The 21,990-nt window shown below is 41.0% G+C and overlaps 1 protein-coding gene across 1 annotated transcript in view; it reads left to right on the forward strand.

Moving 5' to 3' along the window:
* ITGA4 (integrin subunit alpha 4) overlaps window positions 1-21,990 on the forward strand; it is a 171,181-nt gene that overhangs the window by 53,796 nt on the left and 95,395 nt on the right. Inside the window, exons 6-9 of the mRNA XM_044302593.1 lie at window positions 7-136; window positions 5,147-5,232; window positions 13,357-13,419; window positions 15,741-15,878. Of these exons, the coding sequence (XP_044158528.1) occupies window positions 7-136; window positions 5,147-5,232; window positions 13,357-13,419; window positions 15,741-15,878 (417 nt within the window). The remainder of the gene's footprint in view (window positions 1-6; window positions 137-5,146; window positions 5,233-13,356; window positions 13,420-15,740; window positions 15,879-21,990) is intronic.

Below are 21,990 nucleotides of genomic sequence, written 5' to 3' on the forward strand. Positions count from 1 at the left end.
TTGCAGGATTTAATCATCATGGGGGCACCAGGGTCATTCTACTGGACTGGAGCAATCTTTGTCTATAACACAACACTTAACAAGATCTACACATACAACAATATTAATAATACTGTGAAATACGGGAGCTACTTAGGTAAAAATATATTGCATAGTATTTGTAAATTATACATTGGCAATCAACATGTTTTTGTTAAAGGGATTTTCTCTGTATATATATATGGCCTATCCTCAGGATAGGTCATCAATATCAGACTGGTGGGGTTCCAACCCTGGCACCCTCACTGATCGGCTGTTTGTAGCAGAAAGTATACAGTGGATGTAGCCAGAAGCAGAAGGCTCTATCTCTATGTAGTTTCCAACACCAGTGTACTGCATCTCAGCTCCTACACTGGCATGACCACTGCACAGTGGATGATGCATTTAGCTTCCGGCTCAGTCTACAGTATAGTTTTCAGTGGCGATGGCTGCCACAAACAGCTGATCGATGGGGGTGTTGGGTGTTGGACCTCTCCAATCTGATCCTAAAGATTGGTCATCAATATCTCAGTCCGGGAAAATCTCTTACATAGTCCGACTTCAGATACAGTTTATCAGAGTACAAAATGGTTAAATATTTAGTTATTGTAAGATTATGGTAAGGGTTACGGATGTTCTTAGGAAGAACCAGCTTCATGATTTGAGAGTCATTAAAAGGGTAAAAGGAAGAAAAACTTGGAATTTTGCATTGTTTAGAAACAGGAAACTTTCTTGTATGGCCCACAGTACATCAACCTACTATACAGGTCACTTCCCCCGAGATGGTCACATAACATGTTAAAGCCCAAACCGCAATCATTACAGGAGGGAAGTAACTTTTTGGTATTTGAAACATAAAGTTCAAGAATGTTTCACTGCAAGATGTTCTTGTGGAGCGGACATACGATGACCCAGTAACTGTTCACATTGTTATACAGATAATTAAGGTACATATTAATAGTAAACTAAAATAACGTATCCAGATTTTAATTATGATAATTGGAGACTTTGGTTTCAAATAAAGGATGAAAACGGCATTGACGGTTTAAACAGAAATTTCGAATCTTGTTGATAGCTCTGTTATAGGTTCTGTTATAAATATATGAATTATTGCATATGATCTTTTCTTGATTAGCTATAAAAATACTTCATTCCTATTTGTAGATTAGATAGGTCAATTTCTTGCTGGGGTTTAACAGTGATTATTTTTTAGGGCTCATGCACAATGCAACGCTTCTCTTCTATTAGATTTAATGCCCATTCAAGTAGCCAAAGAGCAATTTCAATCAGCCAGTGCTCTCCATTACGTACCCATTATTAGCCCTTGTAGAAATATTTTCCAGGCCAAATTTACTTATGTGTCACGTGGAACACAGAGGATGGGTTAATCATGGACTTGACAATCTACTTGATTAGTTCACATACAGAGTAACCATCTTGTATTTTTGTTCTGTTTACTTTGAATGCAGTTGTCAGGAAGAGCACCTCGCCCAAGATGGCTTTGCATGTATTTTATGTATTTTGCTTAGAAGACAAGGGAAGTGGTTTTTACATATATATGTTGCATTTGTCAGCTGTTTTTATTGCATTTAGTGTGGGTCTTTTTTTCTGAAACCATATATACAATCTCCTAGGTTCACTTTGGGAATACAAGTCAAACCTTTTTACCTATAAAAGTATCCTATTTGAGCAAAAGTGAAGCCTTTAAAATATTTATTTTCAGGGGAAAAAAAACGTATGCAGCACATCTGCAGAGGCTTCGCCCAGACAATCTTGCACTGTTAAGTCCCTTTCACACGAGCGAGTTTTCCGCACGGGTGCAATGCGTGACGTGAACGCATAGCACCCGCACTGAATCCTGACACATTCATTTCAATGGGTCTGTGTACATGAGCGTTGGTTTTCACGCATCAGTTCTGCGTTGCGTGAAAATCGCAGCATGTTCTATATTCTGTGTTTTTCACACAGCCGTGGCCCCATAGAAATGAATGGGGCTGCGTGAATAATGCATTGCATCCGCAAGCAAGTGCAGGTGCGATGCGTTTTTTACTGATGGTTGTTAAGAGATGTTGTTTGTAAACCTTCAGTTTTTTATCACACGTGGGAGAAACGCATCAAAACGCATTGCACCCGCGCAGAAAAAACTGAACAACTGAACGCAATCGCAGACAAAACTGATGGTCCGAGTTTCACTGAACGCACCCTGAACGCATCCAGACTTAATCCGTCACACTCGTGTGAAAGAGGCCTAAGAGTACTGTTACGCAGTGGGTTTGGAACCACTGTGTCAACTGAACAGGATTTGACTTTGGGCTACTATGCCCCCATTGTCTGATAGGTGCAGGTCCCGCACCTACAGTGCCTTGCAAAAGTATTCACCCACTTGACTTTTTTTGTGTTTTGTTACATTACAGCCTTAAGTTCAATGTTTCGTTAATTAGAATTTTATGTGATGGATCAGAACACAATAGTCTAAGGTGGTGAAGTGAAATGAGAAAAATAAATACATAAAACTATTGTTTCGAAATAGAAAACAGAAAATTGACATGTGCGTATGTATTCACCCCCCTTTGTTAGGAAGCCCCCCATAGCTCTGAAGTAACCAATTTCCTTCAGAAGTCACATAATTAGTGAAATGATGTCCACCTGTGTGCAATCTAAGTGTCACATGATCTGTCATTACATATACACACCTTTTTTTAAATGCCCCAGAGGCTGCAACACCTAAGAAAGAGGCATAACTAACAAAACACTGCCATGAAGACCAAGGAACTCTCCAAACAAGTAAGGGATAATGTTGTTGAGAAGTACAAGTCAGGGTTAGTTTATATAAAAATATCCAAATCTTTGATGATCCCCAGGAGCACCATCAAATCTATCATAACCAAATAGAAACAACATGGCACAACAGCAAACCTGCCAAGAGACGGCCGCCCACCAAAACTCACAAACCGGGCAAGGAGGGCATTAATCAGAGAGGCAGCACAGAGACCTAAGGTAACCCTGGAAGAGCTGCAGAGTTCCACAGCAGAGACTGGAGCATCTGTACATAGGACGACAATAAGTCTACTTTCACACTGGCGTTTTGGCTTTCCGTTTGTGAGATCCGTTCAGGGCTCTCACAAGCAGTCCAAAATGGATCAGTTTGCATTCTAATGCATTCTGAATGGAAAAGGATCCACTCAGAATGCATCAGTTTGCATCAGTTCAGTCTCCATTCCGCTTTGGAGACGGACACCAAAACGCTGCGTGAAACTGAGACAAATGACACAATCTGGCACAGTAGAAAACGGATCCGTCCTCCATTGACTTTCAATGGTGTTCAAGATGGATTCATCTTGGTTATGTTAAAGATAATACAAACGGATCCGTTCTGAACGGATACAGACGGTTGTATTATCTGAACGGATCCATCCATGACGGATACGCACAAAACGCGAGTATGAAAGTAGCTTCAGCCGTACACTCCATTCCATAGAGTTCGGCTTTATGGCACAGTGGCCAGAAGAAAGCCATTACTTTCAGCTAAAAACAAAAAGGCACGTTGTGAGTTTGCAAAAAGGCCTGTGGGAGACTCCCAAAATGTGTGGAGGAAGGTGTTCTGGTCTGATGAGACTAAAATTGAACTTTTCGGCCATCAAAGAAACCGCTATGTCTGCCGCAAACCCAACACATCACATCCCCCAAAGAACACCATCCCCACAGTGAGACATGGTGGTGGCAGCATCATGCTGGGGGGACTGGGAAACTGGTCAGAGTTGAGGGAAAAATGGATGGTGCTAAATACAGGGATGTTCTTTAGAAAAACCTGTACCACTCTGTGTGTGATCTGAGGCTAGGACGGAGGTTCAGCTTCCAGCAGGACAATGACCCCAAACACACGGCTAAAGCAACACCTAGTCAAAGCCCAGATCTCAATCCAATAGAAAATCTGGGGTCAGACTTAAAGATTGCTTTTCACAAGTGCAAGCCATCCAACTTGAAGGAGCTGGAGCAGTTTGCAAGGAGGAATGGGCAAAAATCCCAGTGGTAAGATGTGGCAACTGCTCATAGAGACTTATCCAAAGTGACTTGGAGCAGCTGTGATTGCCGCAAAAGGTGTCTCTACAAAGTATTGACTTTAGGAGGTGAATAGTTATGCACATTGACTTTTTCAGTTATTTTGTCCTATTTGTTGTTTGCTTCACAATAAAAAAATAAAAATAATCTTCAAAGTTGTGGGAATGTTCTGTAAATTAAATGATGCAAATCCTCAAACAATCCATGTTAATTCCAGGTTGTGAGGCAACAAAACACAAAAAAAGTCAATGGGGTGAATACTTTTACAAGGCACTGTATATTGTGAACGGAGTGAGCCAAAGTGGTGACTGGAGGACTCCGGTCCGGGCACCACCAAGCGCTCTCCCCATAGTAGTGAATGGGAGTGCAACATGCATGACCGGTCACCACTCCCATTCACTTCTATGGGCCCGATGGAAATAGCCGAGCCAGCACTTGGCTATTTTCAATGGTCCCAACCTTTATGAGAAGATGACAACAGACCTTTGAGCATTTAACCCTTCCTTATTTGTTGCTAGGTCTGTGGAAGAAGTCCTATTTAGGTTTATACCTTTCAACAGTCTTGGAATAGAGCCAACTTGAAATATTCCCCACCCTTCATGGACCCAATGCCTTAGTGGCTTTCTCTATGCCATATATATCATCCTGAAAGTTACAGGATCACGTGCCATCATGGCACTTAAAACTCATTTGTACATATGGAACATATCAAGGGGTAGGCATGAAACATTTGAAACAAAAAAAATAATGAAGTTTCACCTTCTAAAAAATGTTTCCTTAATCTTTAATGGTTTTCAATGGGCTTATTCATCAGAACACAACGAGGGAGATTTAGTGAGGCTTCTATGCCACAAAAGTAGTGTTACAAAGTCGCAGGGAAAAAGTCACAAATATGACCTTATGGTATAAAATAACTTTACTAAATAGTCCTAGATTGTCTATTCACTAACAGTATACCTCCTCTGGTTACTGCATCAGACCTTGTCAATTGCATATAGAAATTGGATGAAAGTCTCCTAACAATCTTTTTACATTGTCTAAACTAAAAATGATACATTTTGATTTTCAGGTTACTCTGTAGGAGGAGGCCATTTTCAGTCCCCAACCAGCAATGACATTATAGGAGGAGCCCCACAACAAGAGCAGATTGGTAGGGTAAGGAAATGTCTCAATTCACTAGTATTTCTTGTTTTACTCTTGTTTATCTAGTAACCATTCACTAGATAGACAATATCTCTCCGAGCTTTGGGTCTTGTAAAGTAGAAGCAACCATGGAGCAACCTCTGTCTCTATTTGCCCGACCATCATCCCACATGGTATCTCCACCATTTTCATTTACTCACTTTCCATATAAATTAGAACCATTTACACATATGTTAAAGGAACACTCTGGACTAATACATTTGGGGTGGTGCATAACACTTAAAGGGGTTGTCTAACTTCTGCAAATGGCATTTATCATGTAGACAAAGTTACTACAAGGCACTTAATTTATGTATTGTGATTGTCCATATTGCCTCATATTGCTTGATTCATTTTTCCATCACATTATACACTGCTTGTATTTAGAAGTTACGACCACCCTGCAATCCAGCAGTGGTGGTCATGCTTGCACACTATTGGGAAAAAGTGCCAGCCCCCTCCCAATGGCCGGAAGTGTGGGAGCACGCATAGGCACGCATGCACATCAGCTCCCATCCCAGACACCTCATATCTGCACTGCAACGGAGGTCATAACCCCTGGAAACGAGCAGTGTATAATGTGATGGAAAATGCATCAAGCCAGCAAAGGAGTAAAGATGGAGAATCGCAATACGTTAGTAAGTGCCTTGTGTTAATTTTCTCTACATGATGGATGCCATTTGCTGAAGGGAAACAACCCCTTTAAGGGAGAATCCTTGTGTCACGCTCTGGCCCATCAGGTATGGAAATAGGCACAAAGGGTCAGATTTACTAACAATAATTCTTAGACAGTGTAAACTACGGGTGCAATGTATCAAGATGTGACTTTTTGCAACGTTTCTTTGCAACTGTATCGGTGTTGGCCAGAGTGTTCCTTTATGTACTATAAACACATTTTCTAATAAAAAGAAGAGTTTAGAGCATTTTTTGTCATATAGAGCGAGACCGTATTACAGAGGCAGAGAATTTCCAACTCCCAAAGTTAAAGGAAAGAACATTTATAACTAGAAAACACTAATCACATTATGATTAGTGTTTTCTAGTTATAAATGTTCTTTCCTTTAACTTTGGGAGTTGGAAATTCTCTGCCTCTGTAATACGGTCTCGCTCTATATGAAGCATCCAGGAACTATTGCACTAGTTGGGTACGGTTGTGGCTGAAAGAGAAATGCTACCCACAATGTAAGGCCATTAGGTCAAACCACTAACCCTGTACTTTCAGAAGATTACATACCCAGATCAAGGTGAAACAGTCATATCTGGTAATTTCTATGCATTTGAGCCAGAAAATACAATATGTATCGTACATTTCTGAACATATTTTAATTGTGACTTATAATGTGTAAAAAAAAAATATATATATATATATTTGCTTTGTTTTTGGCTTGGTGGTGCTGCTGGTTATTTTTTCCTAATATATATATATACAGTACAGACCAAAAGTTTGGACACACCTTCTCATTAAAAGAGTTTTCTTTATTTTCATGACTATGAAGGCATCAAAACTATGAATTAACACATGTGGAATTATATACATAACAAACAAGTGTGAAACAATATGAGAATATGTCATATTCTAGGTTCTTCAAAGTAGCCACCTTTTGCTTAGATTACTGCTTTCCACACTCTTGGCATTCTCTTGATGAGCTTCAAGAGGTAGTCACCTGAAATGGTCTTCCAACAGTCTTGAAGGAGTTTCCAGAGATACTTAGCACTTGTTGGCCCGGTGACTGTGCAGGTCATCTGGCGCAGCACCCCATCACTCTCCTTCATGGTCAAATAGCCCTTACTTTCAAAGTTTTCGCAATTTTTCGGCTGACTGACTGACCTTCATTTCTTAAAGTAATGATTGCCACTCGTTTTTCTTTACTTAGAATTTGTATTATGGCAAGAAAAAAGCAGCTAACAGTATATTCAGTAGGACTATCAGCTGTGTATCCACCTGACTTCTCCTCAACGCCACTGATGGTCCCAACCCCATTTATAAGGCAAGAAATCCCACTTATTAAACCTGACAGGGCACACCTGTGAAGTGAAAACCATTTCAGGTGACTACCTCTTGAAGCTCATCAAGAGAATGCCAAGAGTGTGGAATGCAGTAATCAAAGCAAAAGGTGTCTACTTTGAAGAACCTAGAATATGACATATTTTCAGTTGTTTCACGCTTTTTTGTTATGTATATAATTCCACAAGTGTTAATTCATAGTTTTGATGCCTTCAGTGTGAATCTACAATTTTCATAGTCATGAAAATAAAGAAAACTCTTTGAATGAGAAGGTGTGTCCAAACTTTTGGTCTGTACTGTATATATATATATATATATATATATATATATATATATATACATAGCATGCACAAGGGATCAGAGCACTCCAGGCATGTGAAAAAAGTAGTAGGTTAATTCCTCTGTATCCATAAAAATTCAACACCTTGAAGCACTTGAAAAGATCCAGGTGGGAGGTCAAACATATACAGTATAAATATATATATATATATAGCTCACAGTTAACATGAACTCACCGGACTCACATTTATTATACATACATTATGGATACATGCTACACGCTCATCTGTATCTCTACGCTTAATTCACACAAGTGTGATTCATTCATTTTGTATTTAGAAGTTCTTTATGTTAGCTGATAAGGATATTCCAATTGCCATTTACAGTGCCTTAAAAATGTTTTCATACCCCTTGAAATTGTCAACATTTTTTTGCATTACACCCACAAACTTAATGTATTTTATTGAGATTTTATGTGATAGACCAACACAATGTAGCAAGTATGTGTAGAAAAAATTATACATGGTTTTCAACATTTTTTTAAAAGAAAAATCTGGAAAGTGTGGCGTGGATTTGCATTCAGCACCCCTGAATCAATACTTTGTAGGACCACCTTTCGCTGCTATTACAGCTGCAAGTCCTTTGAGGTATGCCTCTACCAGCTTGGCACATCTAGAGGCTGAAACTTTTGCCCATTCTTGCTTGCAAAATAGCTCAAGTTCAGTCAGATTGAATGGAGACATTTCAACACATGAATATGCTTTGATCTAAACCAGGGGTGGCCAACCTGTGGCTCTTAAGCCGCATGCGGTTCTTTGCTTCTTCAAGTGCGGCTCTAGCTGTGGAGCCGGGAAGCAGTCAGGCCGGCTCACTCTCCACCCCAGGCTCAGACCTCTTTTCCTGATCGGGCACTGTTGCTACTTTGCAGCTCCAGCTCACTCTCCACTACGTCCTGATGCACACAGTGTGAGAACGTAGTACGTGGAGACCCGTACTATGACCTGATGTTGTGCTCATCAGGTGACAGTGGAGAGCATGTCAGACTTGCAGAGTACCAGGTGCCCGATCAGGAGAGGGAAGAGATTTTTTTTAATTATAGAACTGAGCATGGGGGTCTGATCTAAGCATGGGAGGTTCTGATCAGAGCATGGGGAGGTCCTGATCACAGCAATGGGGGTCTGATCTGAGCAATGGTGGTCTGATCTGAGAATGGGGGAAGATCTGAGCATGGGGGGGCAGATTTGAGCATGGGGGGGCAGATCTGAGCATGGGTGGGCAGATCTGAGCATGGGTGGGCAGATCTGAGCATGGGAGGTAGATCTGAGCATGGGAGGCAGATCTGAGCATGGGTGGGCAGATCTGAGCATGGGAGGCAGATCTGAGCATGGGCGGGCAGATCTGAGCATGGGGGCAGATCTGAGCATGGGTGGGCAGATCTGAGCATGGGAGGCAGATCTGAGCATGGGCGGGCAGATCTGAGCATGGGGGCAGATCTGAGCAAGGGGGGCAAATCTGAGCATGGGGGTCTTGTTTGAGCATAGGGGGTCAGATCTGAGAAGGGAGGAGAGATCTGAGCATGGGGGAGATCTGAGCATTGGGGGGGTAGATCTGAGCACTGAGGGTCTGACACTGGGAGTCTTATTTGTGTTGTCTGATCCGGTTTGGGGATCTTATTTTAGGTCAGATGAGGATTGGGGATCTGATTTAGGAGTCTGTTCTGAGGTCTGATGAAAAATACATTTTTTCTTTTTTTTCTCTGCTAATAAAAAATAAGATTTTTTTTATCAGACCTCAGATCAGATGAAAAAAAAAATTTTCTCTTATTTTTCTTTGTTAAAACCTAGGTGCATCTTGTAGGGCGAAAAATACGGGGACTCGTGTGTAAATGTATAACTTGTGGCTCCTGGTAGTCAGACTTTTTTGGGGGTGGCTCTTTGTGTCCATTGTAAACCATTCCATTGTAGGTCTGGCTGTGTGTTTAGGGTCCTTGTCCTGCTGGAAGGTGAGCCTCCACTCCAGTCTCAAGTCTTTTGCAGCCTCCACAAGGTTTTTCTCCAGGATTGTCCCTGCTGAAGAAAAGATGGTATAATCAAGGTGATGTGCAGTGCTAGTTTTCAGCCACACATAGCATTTTGCATCTAGGCCAAAAAGTTCAACTTTGGTCTCATCTAACCAGAGAACCTTCTTCCACATGTTTGCTCTGTCCCCTACATGACTTGTGGCAAACTTCAAACTTGCCACTCTTCCATAAAGGCCAGATTTGTGGAGTGCAAAACTGCGGCCTCTTGCACACGGCAATTTGCGGTTCCCAATGTGCAAGCCCTATCCTTGCGGCAGCTGCGACGAATCCAGACCCATCAACTTAAATGGGTCTTTGATCCGTCCACACTGTAAAAAAAAAAAAAAAAAGAGAACAAGTTCTGTGCCTCCGTTCCACACTGCAGCTCCAGATTGCAGTGTGCAGATTGATGCGGGGAGCACAGGGCCGGTGTTGTTTGGGGGCCGCAATACGGGCCACGGCCGGCAATGGCTGCGTGCATAAGGCCTAATAGTTGTCTTGTGGACAGATTCTCCCACCTGAGCTGTGGATCTCTGAAGATCCTCCAGAGTAACAACGGGCCTCCTAGCTACTTCTCTAATTAGTGCTCTCCTTGCCTGGGCTGTGAGTTTAGGTGGACGGCTAGTTGTGCCATACTCCTTCTATTTTCGGATGATGGATTGAACAATGATCTGTGAGGTGTTCAGTGCTTGGGATATTCTTCATAATCTAATCCTGCTTTAAGAAAAAAATACAATGCAACAGCACTCTGCAAACCAAATAAAGTACAATAATGCCATAGTTATAGAAGATATTCTGGTGCTAATGCTATGCCTATTTTGTAAATTTTAGATTTTTGGCAAACACATTTTGTACATAATTATTTGGGGCCGTCCTGCTTTACACTTCTCCACAACTTTATCTCTGACCTGTCTGGTGTGTTCCTTGTTTTTTATTATGCTGTTTGATCACTAATGTTCTCTAACAAACCTTTTAGGCCTTCACAAAACAAATTGAAAACAGGTGGACTCTAGTGATGTGCGGCAGGGGCTATATTCGAATTTGCGATATTTCACAAATATTTTGTAGAATATTCATCATATATTCGCGAATTTCAAGATAATTTTATTGAATGCGAAAAATCGGCAATGTAAAAATCGCGTAATGCGAATTCGTAAAGCGAAATACAGGCGTGGGTCACTTTGGCTACATTTAAGCTGATATAAGTTTCCTGAGACTGGAGAAAATGGTTGGCATGACAGAACATTAGAATAGCTTTATATGCAGATAGAGTCAAGTGCTCCAATATATTGTTGCTAATTGTGCTAATCGGCAGTGATTAGAATATTTTTCACAACTTCACATTTTAGCAAGTCTGACTACAGATTACTGATTGTTGTGAACTTGACATTGCTTCCTTCTCATTGGCCCACAAGCAAGAAGCAGAGAGGAATCATGTGTTCAGATGGAAAAAAATGACGAATATTCGATATGACGAATATATAGCACTATATTCTAAATATTGATGAATTCTCAAAGTGGAGATATTCGCAATAAAAATTCGCTATTCGAATATTTGTGCTCAACACTAGTGGACTCTGTTGACTAACTAGGTAACTTCTGAAGGCAATTGGTCATACTGGATTTTATTTAGGGGTATCAGAATACAGGGGGCTGAATACAAATTCACACCACACTTTCAGATTTTTATCTATTAAAAATGTTGAAAACCATGTTCATTTTCTTTTCACTTCAACAAATACTTGCTACTTTGTGTTGTCTATCGCATACAATCCCAATAAAATACATACCGTATTTTTCGCCCCATAAGACGCACTTTTTCTTCCCCCAAAATGGGGGAGAAATGCCCCTGCGTCTTAAGGGGCGAATGCTTGCAGTTTTACATCGCAAGCTGCGATGTAGAGTGAGCGGGGACTCGGGGAGGGACTGGGAGGAGGATCTGGGGGCTGGCAATAGCGGCGGGGCGGTGCAGTCAGTGTAGTATAGCACCGCCCCGCCGCTCCAGTATACTAAAATAAGATGTCATTTTCAAGTAATACTTATTAAACTTGCCCCCTTAGTCCTATTACTACCTTACATCCTAATCGCGGCAGTAGAATTCAGGCCGGGCGGGCGGCAGCGTAACTCTTGTCACGTGCCTGCGCCGCCTACTTTATGAATGAAGCAGGCGGCGCAGGCAAGTGACATCAGTAAGAGACGCGCCGGCCGCCCGTCCTGCCTGCCTGAATTCTACACTAGCGATTAGGATGTAAGGTAGTAATAGGACTGAGGGGGCATGTTTAATAAGTATTAATTGAATATGACATCTTATTTTAGTATACTGGCGGCGGGGGGGGGGGGGCGGGGGCGATCTGTGGATGGCACAGTTATGGGCTGGGGGGGTCTGTGGATGGCACAGTTATGGGCTGGGGGGGTCTGTGAATGGCACTGTTATGGGCTGGGGGGTCTGTGGATGGCACATATATAACAGGGCCACCCACAGATCCCCCCCAGCCCATAACAGTGCCATCCACAGATCCCCCCCCCCTGTAACAATGCCATCCACAGATCCCCCTGTAATAGTGCAAGCCACAGATGCCCCCCATAACAGTGTCCGTCATCCACAGATCCCCCCATAACAGTGTCCGTCATCCACAGATCCCCCCCATAACAGTGTCAGTCATCCACAGATCCCCCCATAACAGTGTCAGTCATCCACAGATCCCCCCCATAACAGTGTCAGTCATCCACAGATCCCCCCATAACAGTGTCAGTCATCCACAGATCCCCCCATAACAGTGTCAGTCATCCACAGATCCCCCCATAACAGTGTCTGTCATCCACAGATCCACCCCATAACAGTGTCCGTCATCCACAGATCCCCCATAACAGTGTCCGTCATCCACAGATCCCCCCCATAACAGTGTCAGTCATCCACAGATCCCCCCCATAACAGTGTCAGTCATCCACAGATCCCCCCATAACAGAGTCAGTCATCCACAGATCCCCCCCATAACAGTGTCAGTCATCCACAGATCCCCCCATAACAGTGTCCGTCATCCACAGATCCCCCCCATAACAGTGTCCGTCATCCACAGATCCCCCATAACAGTGTCCGTCATCCACAGATCCCCCACATAACAGTGTCAGTCATCCACAGATCCCCCACATAACAGTGTCCGTCATCCACAGATCCCCCACATAAGTGTCAGTCATCCACAGATCCCCAGTAATAGTGCCATCCAGAGACCACCATTCGTTCCAAACCCACCAAACACACAGCACACCCTTTGGTTAAATTTTTTTTTCTTCTTATTTTCCTCCCTAAAAACCTAGGTGCGTCTTATGGGCCGGTGCGTCTTATAGGGCGAAAAATACGGTATATGTTTGTGGGTGTAACGTGAAGAAATATGGTAAAATTCAGGGGGTATGAATGCTGTTTCAAGGTTCTGTATATTTCCCATATGCAGTGTCTGCTATTGTCCTTATTGATACGGATTTCTCTCCATAAACGACAATAGCAGATTTTTTTGTCATCCTAACATGTGAAAAAATATATTTTATTCTATGGCTTACAGTTCATGTTTTAATCAGCCTGCCATCCTTTAGCATATTATACTGTATCTAAGCATCTTAAAAATGGAAATTGCCAGCTTTTATCTGATCAACGGCAAGATCCTATGACATAAGTGACAAAATATTGTGAAAAGATTGTGTCAGTCACACAGAGCTCACAGCACGTATGGTCAGTGGTATTTTCCTTTCTTTTCCTCAGGTCTACATCTTTGCATTTGAAGGGAACCATCTAATTATATTGTTTGAAGCAGAGGGCAAAAAGGTGCGTTCCCCAACTCTTTACATAAAACCGAATTCTATGTCAATATATGTATCAGAGTATAAGAAGTCTGTTGGATGTAAAAGTCTTAGATAGGGAAACTACATTGTCCAGCATACCTGATAATTAAAGGGATATTCTGGTAATAGAAAGTGGACAGTGGATAACTGCTAGAGAGGTGGGGTCTGACCCCTACCAAAAGGAGTCTTGACTCTGGATCCCCATTTTCATGATTGATAGCCATTAGACCTTTGCTGATCTAGCAGTTTTCACCTATCCAGTGGCTTGGGGATAACATGTTATTACTGGAATACCCCTTTAAATTTAGAAAGGAATTCCTAATGAATCTTTTAAAAATGACCTTTAAGGAAAAACTATTGTATAGTTGATCATCATAACAATTATTATCTGTAAATGGTTCATCATGATTTTTTTTATTTCTACCAAATTATCAGGACAAGTTTAGATGGAACGTGAATAGGAATACTGGGGGAGATTTATCAAACTGGTGTAAAGTAGACCTGGATTAGTTGCCCATTTCATTTTCGAAAGTTGCTGTGATAAATGAAAGGATTAATCTGATTGGTTGCTATGGACAACTACCCCCGTTCTATTTTACACCAGTTTGATAAATCTCCCCCACTAAGGATTTATTGTGTTATACTGGAAACCATTTTTCCTGTTCTACTTCTATTAAGATGTCGGTAGTTATACGACATGTTCTTCCTAAGAAGCAAGTACTATGTGATTCTTTATTATTATTATTATCCTGGAAGCATATGCATCTCCTGAGATAGGGTTTCCAACAGAGAGGTTTGACAGAGTAGTGCCCTATAAACTAATTGGCGCAACCAATAAACTCCACTTCAGCCAAGTGAGATGTTCCTGCCGAAAACAAAATTACAGATAAAAATCAACTGAACTAGAACCAGATCCACACATTTTTAACTTTACAAGTTACAACACATCAAAAGGCTTGCCCTGCCATTTCCTAATGTAATTGTATAATCATCCCCTGGGGTGAGATGCCTTCCAAAAAGCCAAGGCTTCAAATGTAGCTCCAGATGCCGCCTCAAGAGCCAAGCATGAACTGTGCCTCTTGATCCAGATTTAGGAAATAGGAAATGAACACTACCTAATGAATCCACTGATGGCTTCGTAAGCATTCGGGCAGCTTTACTAAGCAGGCGTACCAGTGGGACTAAGCGGGGGAATTGTGGAATACCCTTCAAAAAGGTACAATGCCAAACCGTGCCTGTTCTGAGAAGTGGTGGAAACTGAGAAATCAGTCATCTTTAGTGGGAATGGAGGTTTCATCGCATTTTACCCATATGAAAAAAAGAAGTAGTAGCAATATATTAGGGAACCACTACTTTACATTTGCGTAGTCGAAATACAGAACAAGAGTTACTGAGGTTTATGTCCCTCTAAAACAAGCTGACCACAAAATAGTTTTACGGATAATTTTGTAACATTTTAGTGCACCGCAGCAGTTTTAACCAGCACATTTTCTGGATGCTAGCTGCATTAACTGCCTTACTCATGGCCAGGGAATAGAAATCTAAACTTGGTTCCTTGCCCTCCAGCCAAACCGCTGGTGCTGCATGGTAGGTAATGTGTAGCCTATCAGCAGCAGAAGAACATTCACCACTAGATTTTCTATGGATAGATGAAACTTCAGACATAGCTGCTAATGCTTGCTAGCTACTAGACAGGATTTTTTAAAAATATGTTATACATATATATATATATATATATATATATTACAGTGTATATATACACAATACATATATTTATATACAGTACTATATATATATATATATATATATATATATATTTGTGGTCGTGGCTACGGACAAAGAGAACCTGGATCCATAATAAATAACAACCTAACTGACCTACCCTATCTAACGGCTTGCTGACCTGACTGAAAGGCTGGTGGGGTGCCCTTAGCCATGTCGTGGGTAGGCCTATAAGGGGACATACCCTGGGGGGATATAAAAAGAAGGGAGAGTGGGTGGGGCACCTTAAGCGCACGTGAGATAGGTGAGGCCGTGCCTCCGTATTTATGGTGCCTCCGCCCCTCCCACAAATGCAGGCTGACTTATCAGCCTTACCTATATATACTCTTTATATACTCTCTCTCTTTATATATATATATATGTACAATTTTTTAAGAACCATATAGATATCTCTTAAGACCACGTTAAATGATAGCACTATATCTATTCATTAGAAATTCAGAAACCTTAAAATGATCTGTACATAAACCGTCTATAGATGAAACCTCATCCTACTCTTATACGATATATTTGTTTCCCTAGCTCGGTTCATACTTTGGAGCTTCTGTGTGTGCAGTGGATTTAAATGGTGATGGACTGTCAGACTTGCTTGTTGGCGCACCAATGGAGAGCACAGTGCGAGAGGAAGGCAAGGTGTACGTCTACATGAACTACGGATGGGTGAGTCACTTATTTTAAAGAGGACCTGTTACTTTAGAATATGACTTTTTGATCATTTTTATTAAAAAAAATTGGGAGATAAAGCAAAAATAAAAATGGCAAATCCACAGTTTTTTTTATTTTTTATTATGGAGTTTTTGATAGTACACGCATTTTGTTTGCATCAATGACAACAATCTTTGTTTTTTATTGTTTAGTTTTATTATTAATTAATTTTAATTAATTTTAATAATATAACATTATTTAATTATTAATATGGAGAAAAGGGGCTGATTAGAATTTTTATAAAAAAAAAACATTTTATTTTACATTTTTTAAAACTGCCAAGAATAGCAGGTTTGGCCAACAAGGCATACAGGGAGCTCCTGAATTCTTCCAGACAGATGATGTCAGGAGAAAGAAGTATCGGACATACTGAATTTCTTTACCCAATCCTGTTGTTCTCCTGGGAAATAAGCCACCAACACAAGTGTCTGACAACTGCTTTCTCCTTTCTATATCAGAGTCGGGATGGATAGCTGGCAGCTGAACAAGTGTTCTGAACTTTTCTATAGTTTTTAACTAATCTGCAATATGAATGGATAAATTAAGACTGCTACCCTAGCATCATAGCCATAATTAAAAAAAAATCTATAGAGACATGGGTAAAAACTGGCACATATAACTGCAAATATAGAGACATGTACAATTTACAGCATATACTGCAAAGGTAAAAAAATAACACATGCAACATCTGCAGTTATTTTGGAATTACATATAAGACGCTGTTTGCTTACCTCTTCCTTACCTCTTAACCTTCAGTGGGCGGGCGGCCCGGCGGTAAACAGTGGAGCGCCGCTGCCTTCTCAAACAGCTGATCGGCGGGGGTCCCGGGTGTCGGACCTCCGCCGATCAGAAGCTGATGATCTATCCAGAGGATAGATCATCAGTTGAATGAAAGTGCAGAACCCCTTTAAGGGGTCATCCCACAAAAAATAGTTTGTATTTTTTAAACCAGCTCCTGGATCTAAATGCTTTATCATTTGCATATAAATAAAAATTTTGTATAGTTTCCGAGTCGTTAATAAAATGTATATGTACAGCGCCACCTGCTTTTTGTTCTTCACTTCAGTGGTGGACACACATGCTCAGTTCCTTCTTTTAATTGCCACCAGTCGTATCTACTGTTAGAAGCTGGGACAGTTACATGGAGCAGAAAGGACACACACCCCTGGCATAGGACACACCCTCTGAGCTGCCAGCCTAAAGAGAATCTATGAAATGAAAGGGGAGAACTGTAGATCCATTTGAGGTACAGGGCTGGTTCTAGCTTTGTTGGAAAGAGAATGTCATGTACTATATGATGTTTTTATGTGACTCGTAGGAGGACCTCTTTAACCCCTTAGGGACCGGTTTATTTTCACCTTAAGGACCAGGCCATTTTTTGCAAATCTGACCAGTGTCACTTTATGTGGTGATAACTTTAAAACGCTTTGACTTATCCAGGCCATTCAGGTCTGAAGTCACATTGTAAGGCTTACATAATAGAAACCACCCAAATATGACCCCATTCTAGAAACTACACCACTCAAGGTATTCAAAACTGATTTTACAAACTTTGTTAACCCTTTAGGTGTTCCACAAGAATTAATGGAAAATAGAGATACAATTTTAAAATTTAAATTTTTTGGCAGATTTTCCATTTTAATAATTTTTTTCCAGTTACAAAGCAAGGGTTAACAGCCAAACAAAACTCAATATTTATGGCTCTGATTCTGTAGTTTACAGAAACACCGCATATGTGGTCGTAAACCACTGTACGGGCACACGGCAGGGCGCAGAAGGAAAGGAATGACATACATTTTTTGGAAGGCATATTTTGCTGGACTGTTTTTTTGACACCATGTCCCATTTGAAGCCCACCTGATGCACCCCTAGAGTAGAAACTCCAAAAAAGTGACCCCATTTTAGAAACTACGGGATAGGGTGGCAGTTTTGTTGGTACTAGTTTAGGGTACATATGATTTTTGGTTGCTTTTTATTACACTTTTTGTGAGGCAAAGTAACAAGAAAAAGCTGTTTTGGCACAGTTTTTATTTTTTGTTATTTACAACATTCATCTGGTTAGATCATGTGGTATTTTTATAGACCAGGTTGTCACGGACACGGCGATACCTAATATGTATACTATTTTTTTATTTATGTAAGTTTTACACAATGATTTCATTTTTGAAACAAATAAAATCATGTTTTAGTGTTTCCATAGTCTGAGAGTCATAGTTTTTTCAGTTTTTGGGCGATTATTTTGGGTAGGGTATGATTTTTGCAGGATGATATGACGGTTTAAGTGGCACTATTTTGGGGTGCGTATGACTTTTTGATTGCTTGCTATTACACTTTTTGTGATGTAAGGTGATAAAAAACACCGTTTTAATTTTAATTTTGTTACGGTGTTCATCTGAGGGGTTAGGTTATGTGATAATTTTATAGAGCCGGTCGATACGGATGCGGCGATACCTAATATGTATACTTTTTTAAATTTACTTAAGTTTTACACAATAACAGCTTTTTTTTTTTTTTTTATATATAATGTTTTAGAGTCTCCATATTCTGAGCCATAGTTTTTTTATTTTTTGGGAGATGGTGACGGTTAGATTGGTACTATTTTGGTGGGCATACGCCTTTTTGATCGCTTGCTGTTGTACTTTTTGTGATGTAAAGTGACAAAAAAATTGTTTATTTAGCGCAGTTTTTATTTTTTATGTTGTACATCTGAGGGGTTAGGTCATGTGATATGTTTATAGAGCCGGTCGATACGGACGTGGCGATACCTAATATGTCAACTTTTTTTTTTCCTAATTTATACAAAAAATAAATTCTCTTTACTTGAGGAAAATGACGTTTTTGTTTATTTTTACTTGAAACTTTTAATTTTTAGGGGGGGGAACTTTTTTCAATTTTTTTTTCACTTTATTTTTTGTCCCACTTTGGGACCTCAACTTTTGGGGGTCTAATCCCCTTTACAATGTATTCCAATACTTCTGTATTGGAATGCATTAGCTGTATGAGTAATACTGTGTGTATTACTCATACAGCTTCCGGCCTGTGAGATCCAGGGGGCTGGATCTCACAGGCTCGTTACCGGAAGGCAGCACCGATGCCTAAGAAGGCATCGCGCTGCCTTCCATGCCATCGGGTCCCCCTTACAGCCGCACGGGGACCCGATGGCACCGCCGCCAGCCGTGGCCCCAACCTATAAAAGCCGCAAACTGCAGGTCTGAATTGACTAGCGGTTTACAGGGATCGCCGACACGCGGGGGGGTCACGGGACCCCCTCGCGCATTGTCCCAGGGTGCCTGATCAATGATTTGAGCAGGCATCTTGTTCCGATCACCGCCTTCCGGGCGGCGGTGATCGGAACTACACATGACGTACCGGTACGTCATGTGTCCTTAAGTACCGGGACATCATGCCATACCGGTACGTCATGTGTCCGCAACAGGTTAAAGATCTCAGACAAGCCCCCCATAAAAAATAATGCCATATTTACGTACCTCTTTCTTTGGCACCGTTCTCTTCCCCAACACGTCGGTCCTCCTACTGCTTGTTGTGGTTGGGAGACAGTGAACGACCCCTGTTCTCCATAGAGGCGAGAGTCTCAGCAGTGGGACCTGCACCTTTTAGGCATTCATGGTATTTTCTGCACAGGAACAGGCTTAGACATACCGTAGATACAAGCAGGAATATTTGTAAATCATTTTCACTTGTGCACAGTTCTACCAGTGTCATTATCGGGGATGATTTAGGGTGACAATCCACTTCACAGGTCACAAGCAGAAAGCAACGTTACTGCAGGGTGATAACATTAGGTGATAATGATCCTTAGAGTGCATGTTCTCAAGTATTCTTCACTTCTCAGATGATAATGTCTGGTAAGAACAATCTGTCATTAGAGCAGAAGGTTATTCATTACTTTTCCCACATACTGGGGTGAGGTGAGAAGTTATTTTCCAATATTAAAGTCTCTGATGATAGTAATTGCTAAGCTGCATGGAAATACATAGCTGATTACTAATAATGTGTTACCTTTAAATCCAGCAACTCATTACCACGAGGGAACCCTTGGAAGATGTTTTTCCATCCTGAGAAGCCTCTAGACAATATCAGTCACAACTGTCACATTGGAAATACACACACAGAACAGAGTCTCGTATGCATATCACATTTGGGCAAGCAGTATACCAATGCACCACTACTTCCAGCTAATTGTTAGAGAGGACCTGTCACCTCTCCTGACATGTCTGTGTTACAAACTTCTTGCACTCCTCGTGTAATAACAATTCTGGGGCATATATTTTTATGACTCTTTGATGTCCCATTGCTGTATTATTCCTGCCAGACGTTAAGAAGAAGGTACTAGCAGTTTGCAGTGAAGGTCCAGATGGGTGTTACCAGTTGGGGAGAGTCCCTGCACAGGCTGAAACTATCTACTCAGACTGTGCAAAGACACATCCCCAACTGGTAACACCCAGCTGGACCTGCGTTGCAAACGCTTAGCAATTAATTCGTAACTTCTAGCATGAATAGTAGAGGGATTGCACAACATACAGTTATAGGAATAGATGCTCCAGAATTGTTATTACACGAGGAGTGCAAGACGTTACTAACACAGACATGTCAGGAGAGGTTACAGGTCCTCTCTAAATTCCATGAAAACTAGTTATCACCTGTCCACAGGATATGTGATAAATGTATGATCTCAGAGGAGGGGGGCCCACAATGGGGATCCCCCACATTCACTAGAACATGGGACACAAATACAGATTAGCAATATGATTTTAAAAGAGTCAGATTCATTGTGAAGTTTCTAAGAAGTTTGCAATCCTTTTTCCTTATTGCTTTCCAACTAATATGATTTTGGGGCGATTTGTTTTACAGTGCTGAAGATGGCATCTTCCACCAAAAAATTATAATTTTGGGATGTTTTTCAATTTAATAAAACATCAGACAGTGCAGACAAGGCTGTTTCTTACCAACCAGCTACCATCCGTTTACCCATAGACCTGCAAGTCGCTATAACTTTGATATTGCTAATGTTCTCTTAGCCTTAAAGGGGTTGTGTCGCTTCAGCAAATGGCATTTATTATGTAGTGAAAGTTAACACAAGGCACTTACTAATGTATTGTGATTGTCCATATTGCCACCTTTGCTGGCTGGATTCATTTTTCCATCACATTATATACTGCTTTTTCCATGGTTATGACCACCCTGCAATCCAGCAGCGGTGGCCGTGCTTGCACACTATAGTAAAAAAAAAGACCCAAACTATGAGTACTCTCACAGCCCCAACCACCAGAGAGGCTGATACTTTTTCCTACAGTGTGCAAGCACGGCCACCGCTGATGGATTGCAAGGTGGTCATAACCATGGACACGAAAAGTGTATAATGTGATGGAAAAATGAAACCAGCCAGCAAAGGAGGCAATATGGACAATCACAATACATTAGTAAGTGCCTTGTATTCACTTTCTCTACATGATAAATGCCACTTGCTGAAGTGACACAATCCCTTTAACCCCTTTGGGACACAGCCTTATTTCACCTTAAGGACCAGGCCATTTTTTGCAAATCTGACTAGTGTCACTTTAAGTGATGATAACTTTAAAACGCTTTGACTTATCCAGGCCCTTCTGAGATTGTTTTTTCGTCACATATTGTACTTCATGACACTGATAAAATGAAGTAAAAAAAAAGTAATTTTGATTTATAAAAAAAATACCAAATTTACCAAAAATTAGCAAAAAATTGCAAATTTCCAAGTTTCAATTTCTCTACTTCTATAAGGCATCGTTCACACTTCAGTGTTTGGTCAGTGATTTCCATCAGTGATTTGTGAGCCAAAACCAGAAGTGGAGCCTCCACAGACATGAGGTAGAAGGGAAAGATCTGCTCCTGTTCTGTGTTTAGCATTGCACCTGGTTTTGGCTCACAAATCACTGATGGAAATCACTGACCAAACACTGAAGTGTGAACGAGGCCTAATACATAGTAATACCTCCAAAAATATTTATTACTTTACATTACCCATATGTCTACTTCATGTTTGGATCATTTTAGGAATGATATTTTATTT

Source organism: Bufo gargarizans, chromosome 8 (genome assembly GCF_014858855.1).
Source record: "Bufo gargarizans isolate SCDJY-AF-19 chromosome 8, ASM1485885v1, whole genome shotgun sequence".
In the NCBI taxonomy this organism is placed as follows: domain Eukaryota; kingdom Metazoa; phylum Chordata; class Amphibia; order Anura; family Bufonidae; genus Bufo; species Bufo gargarizans.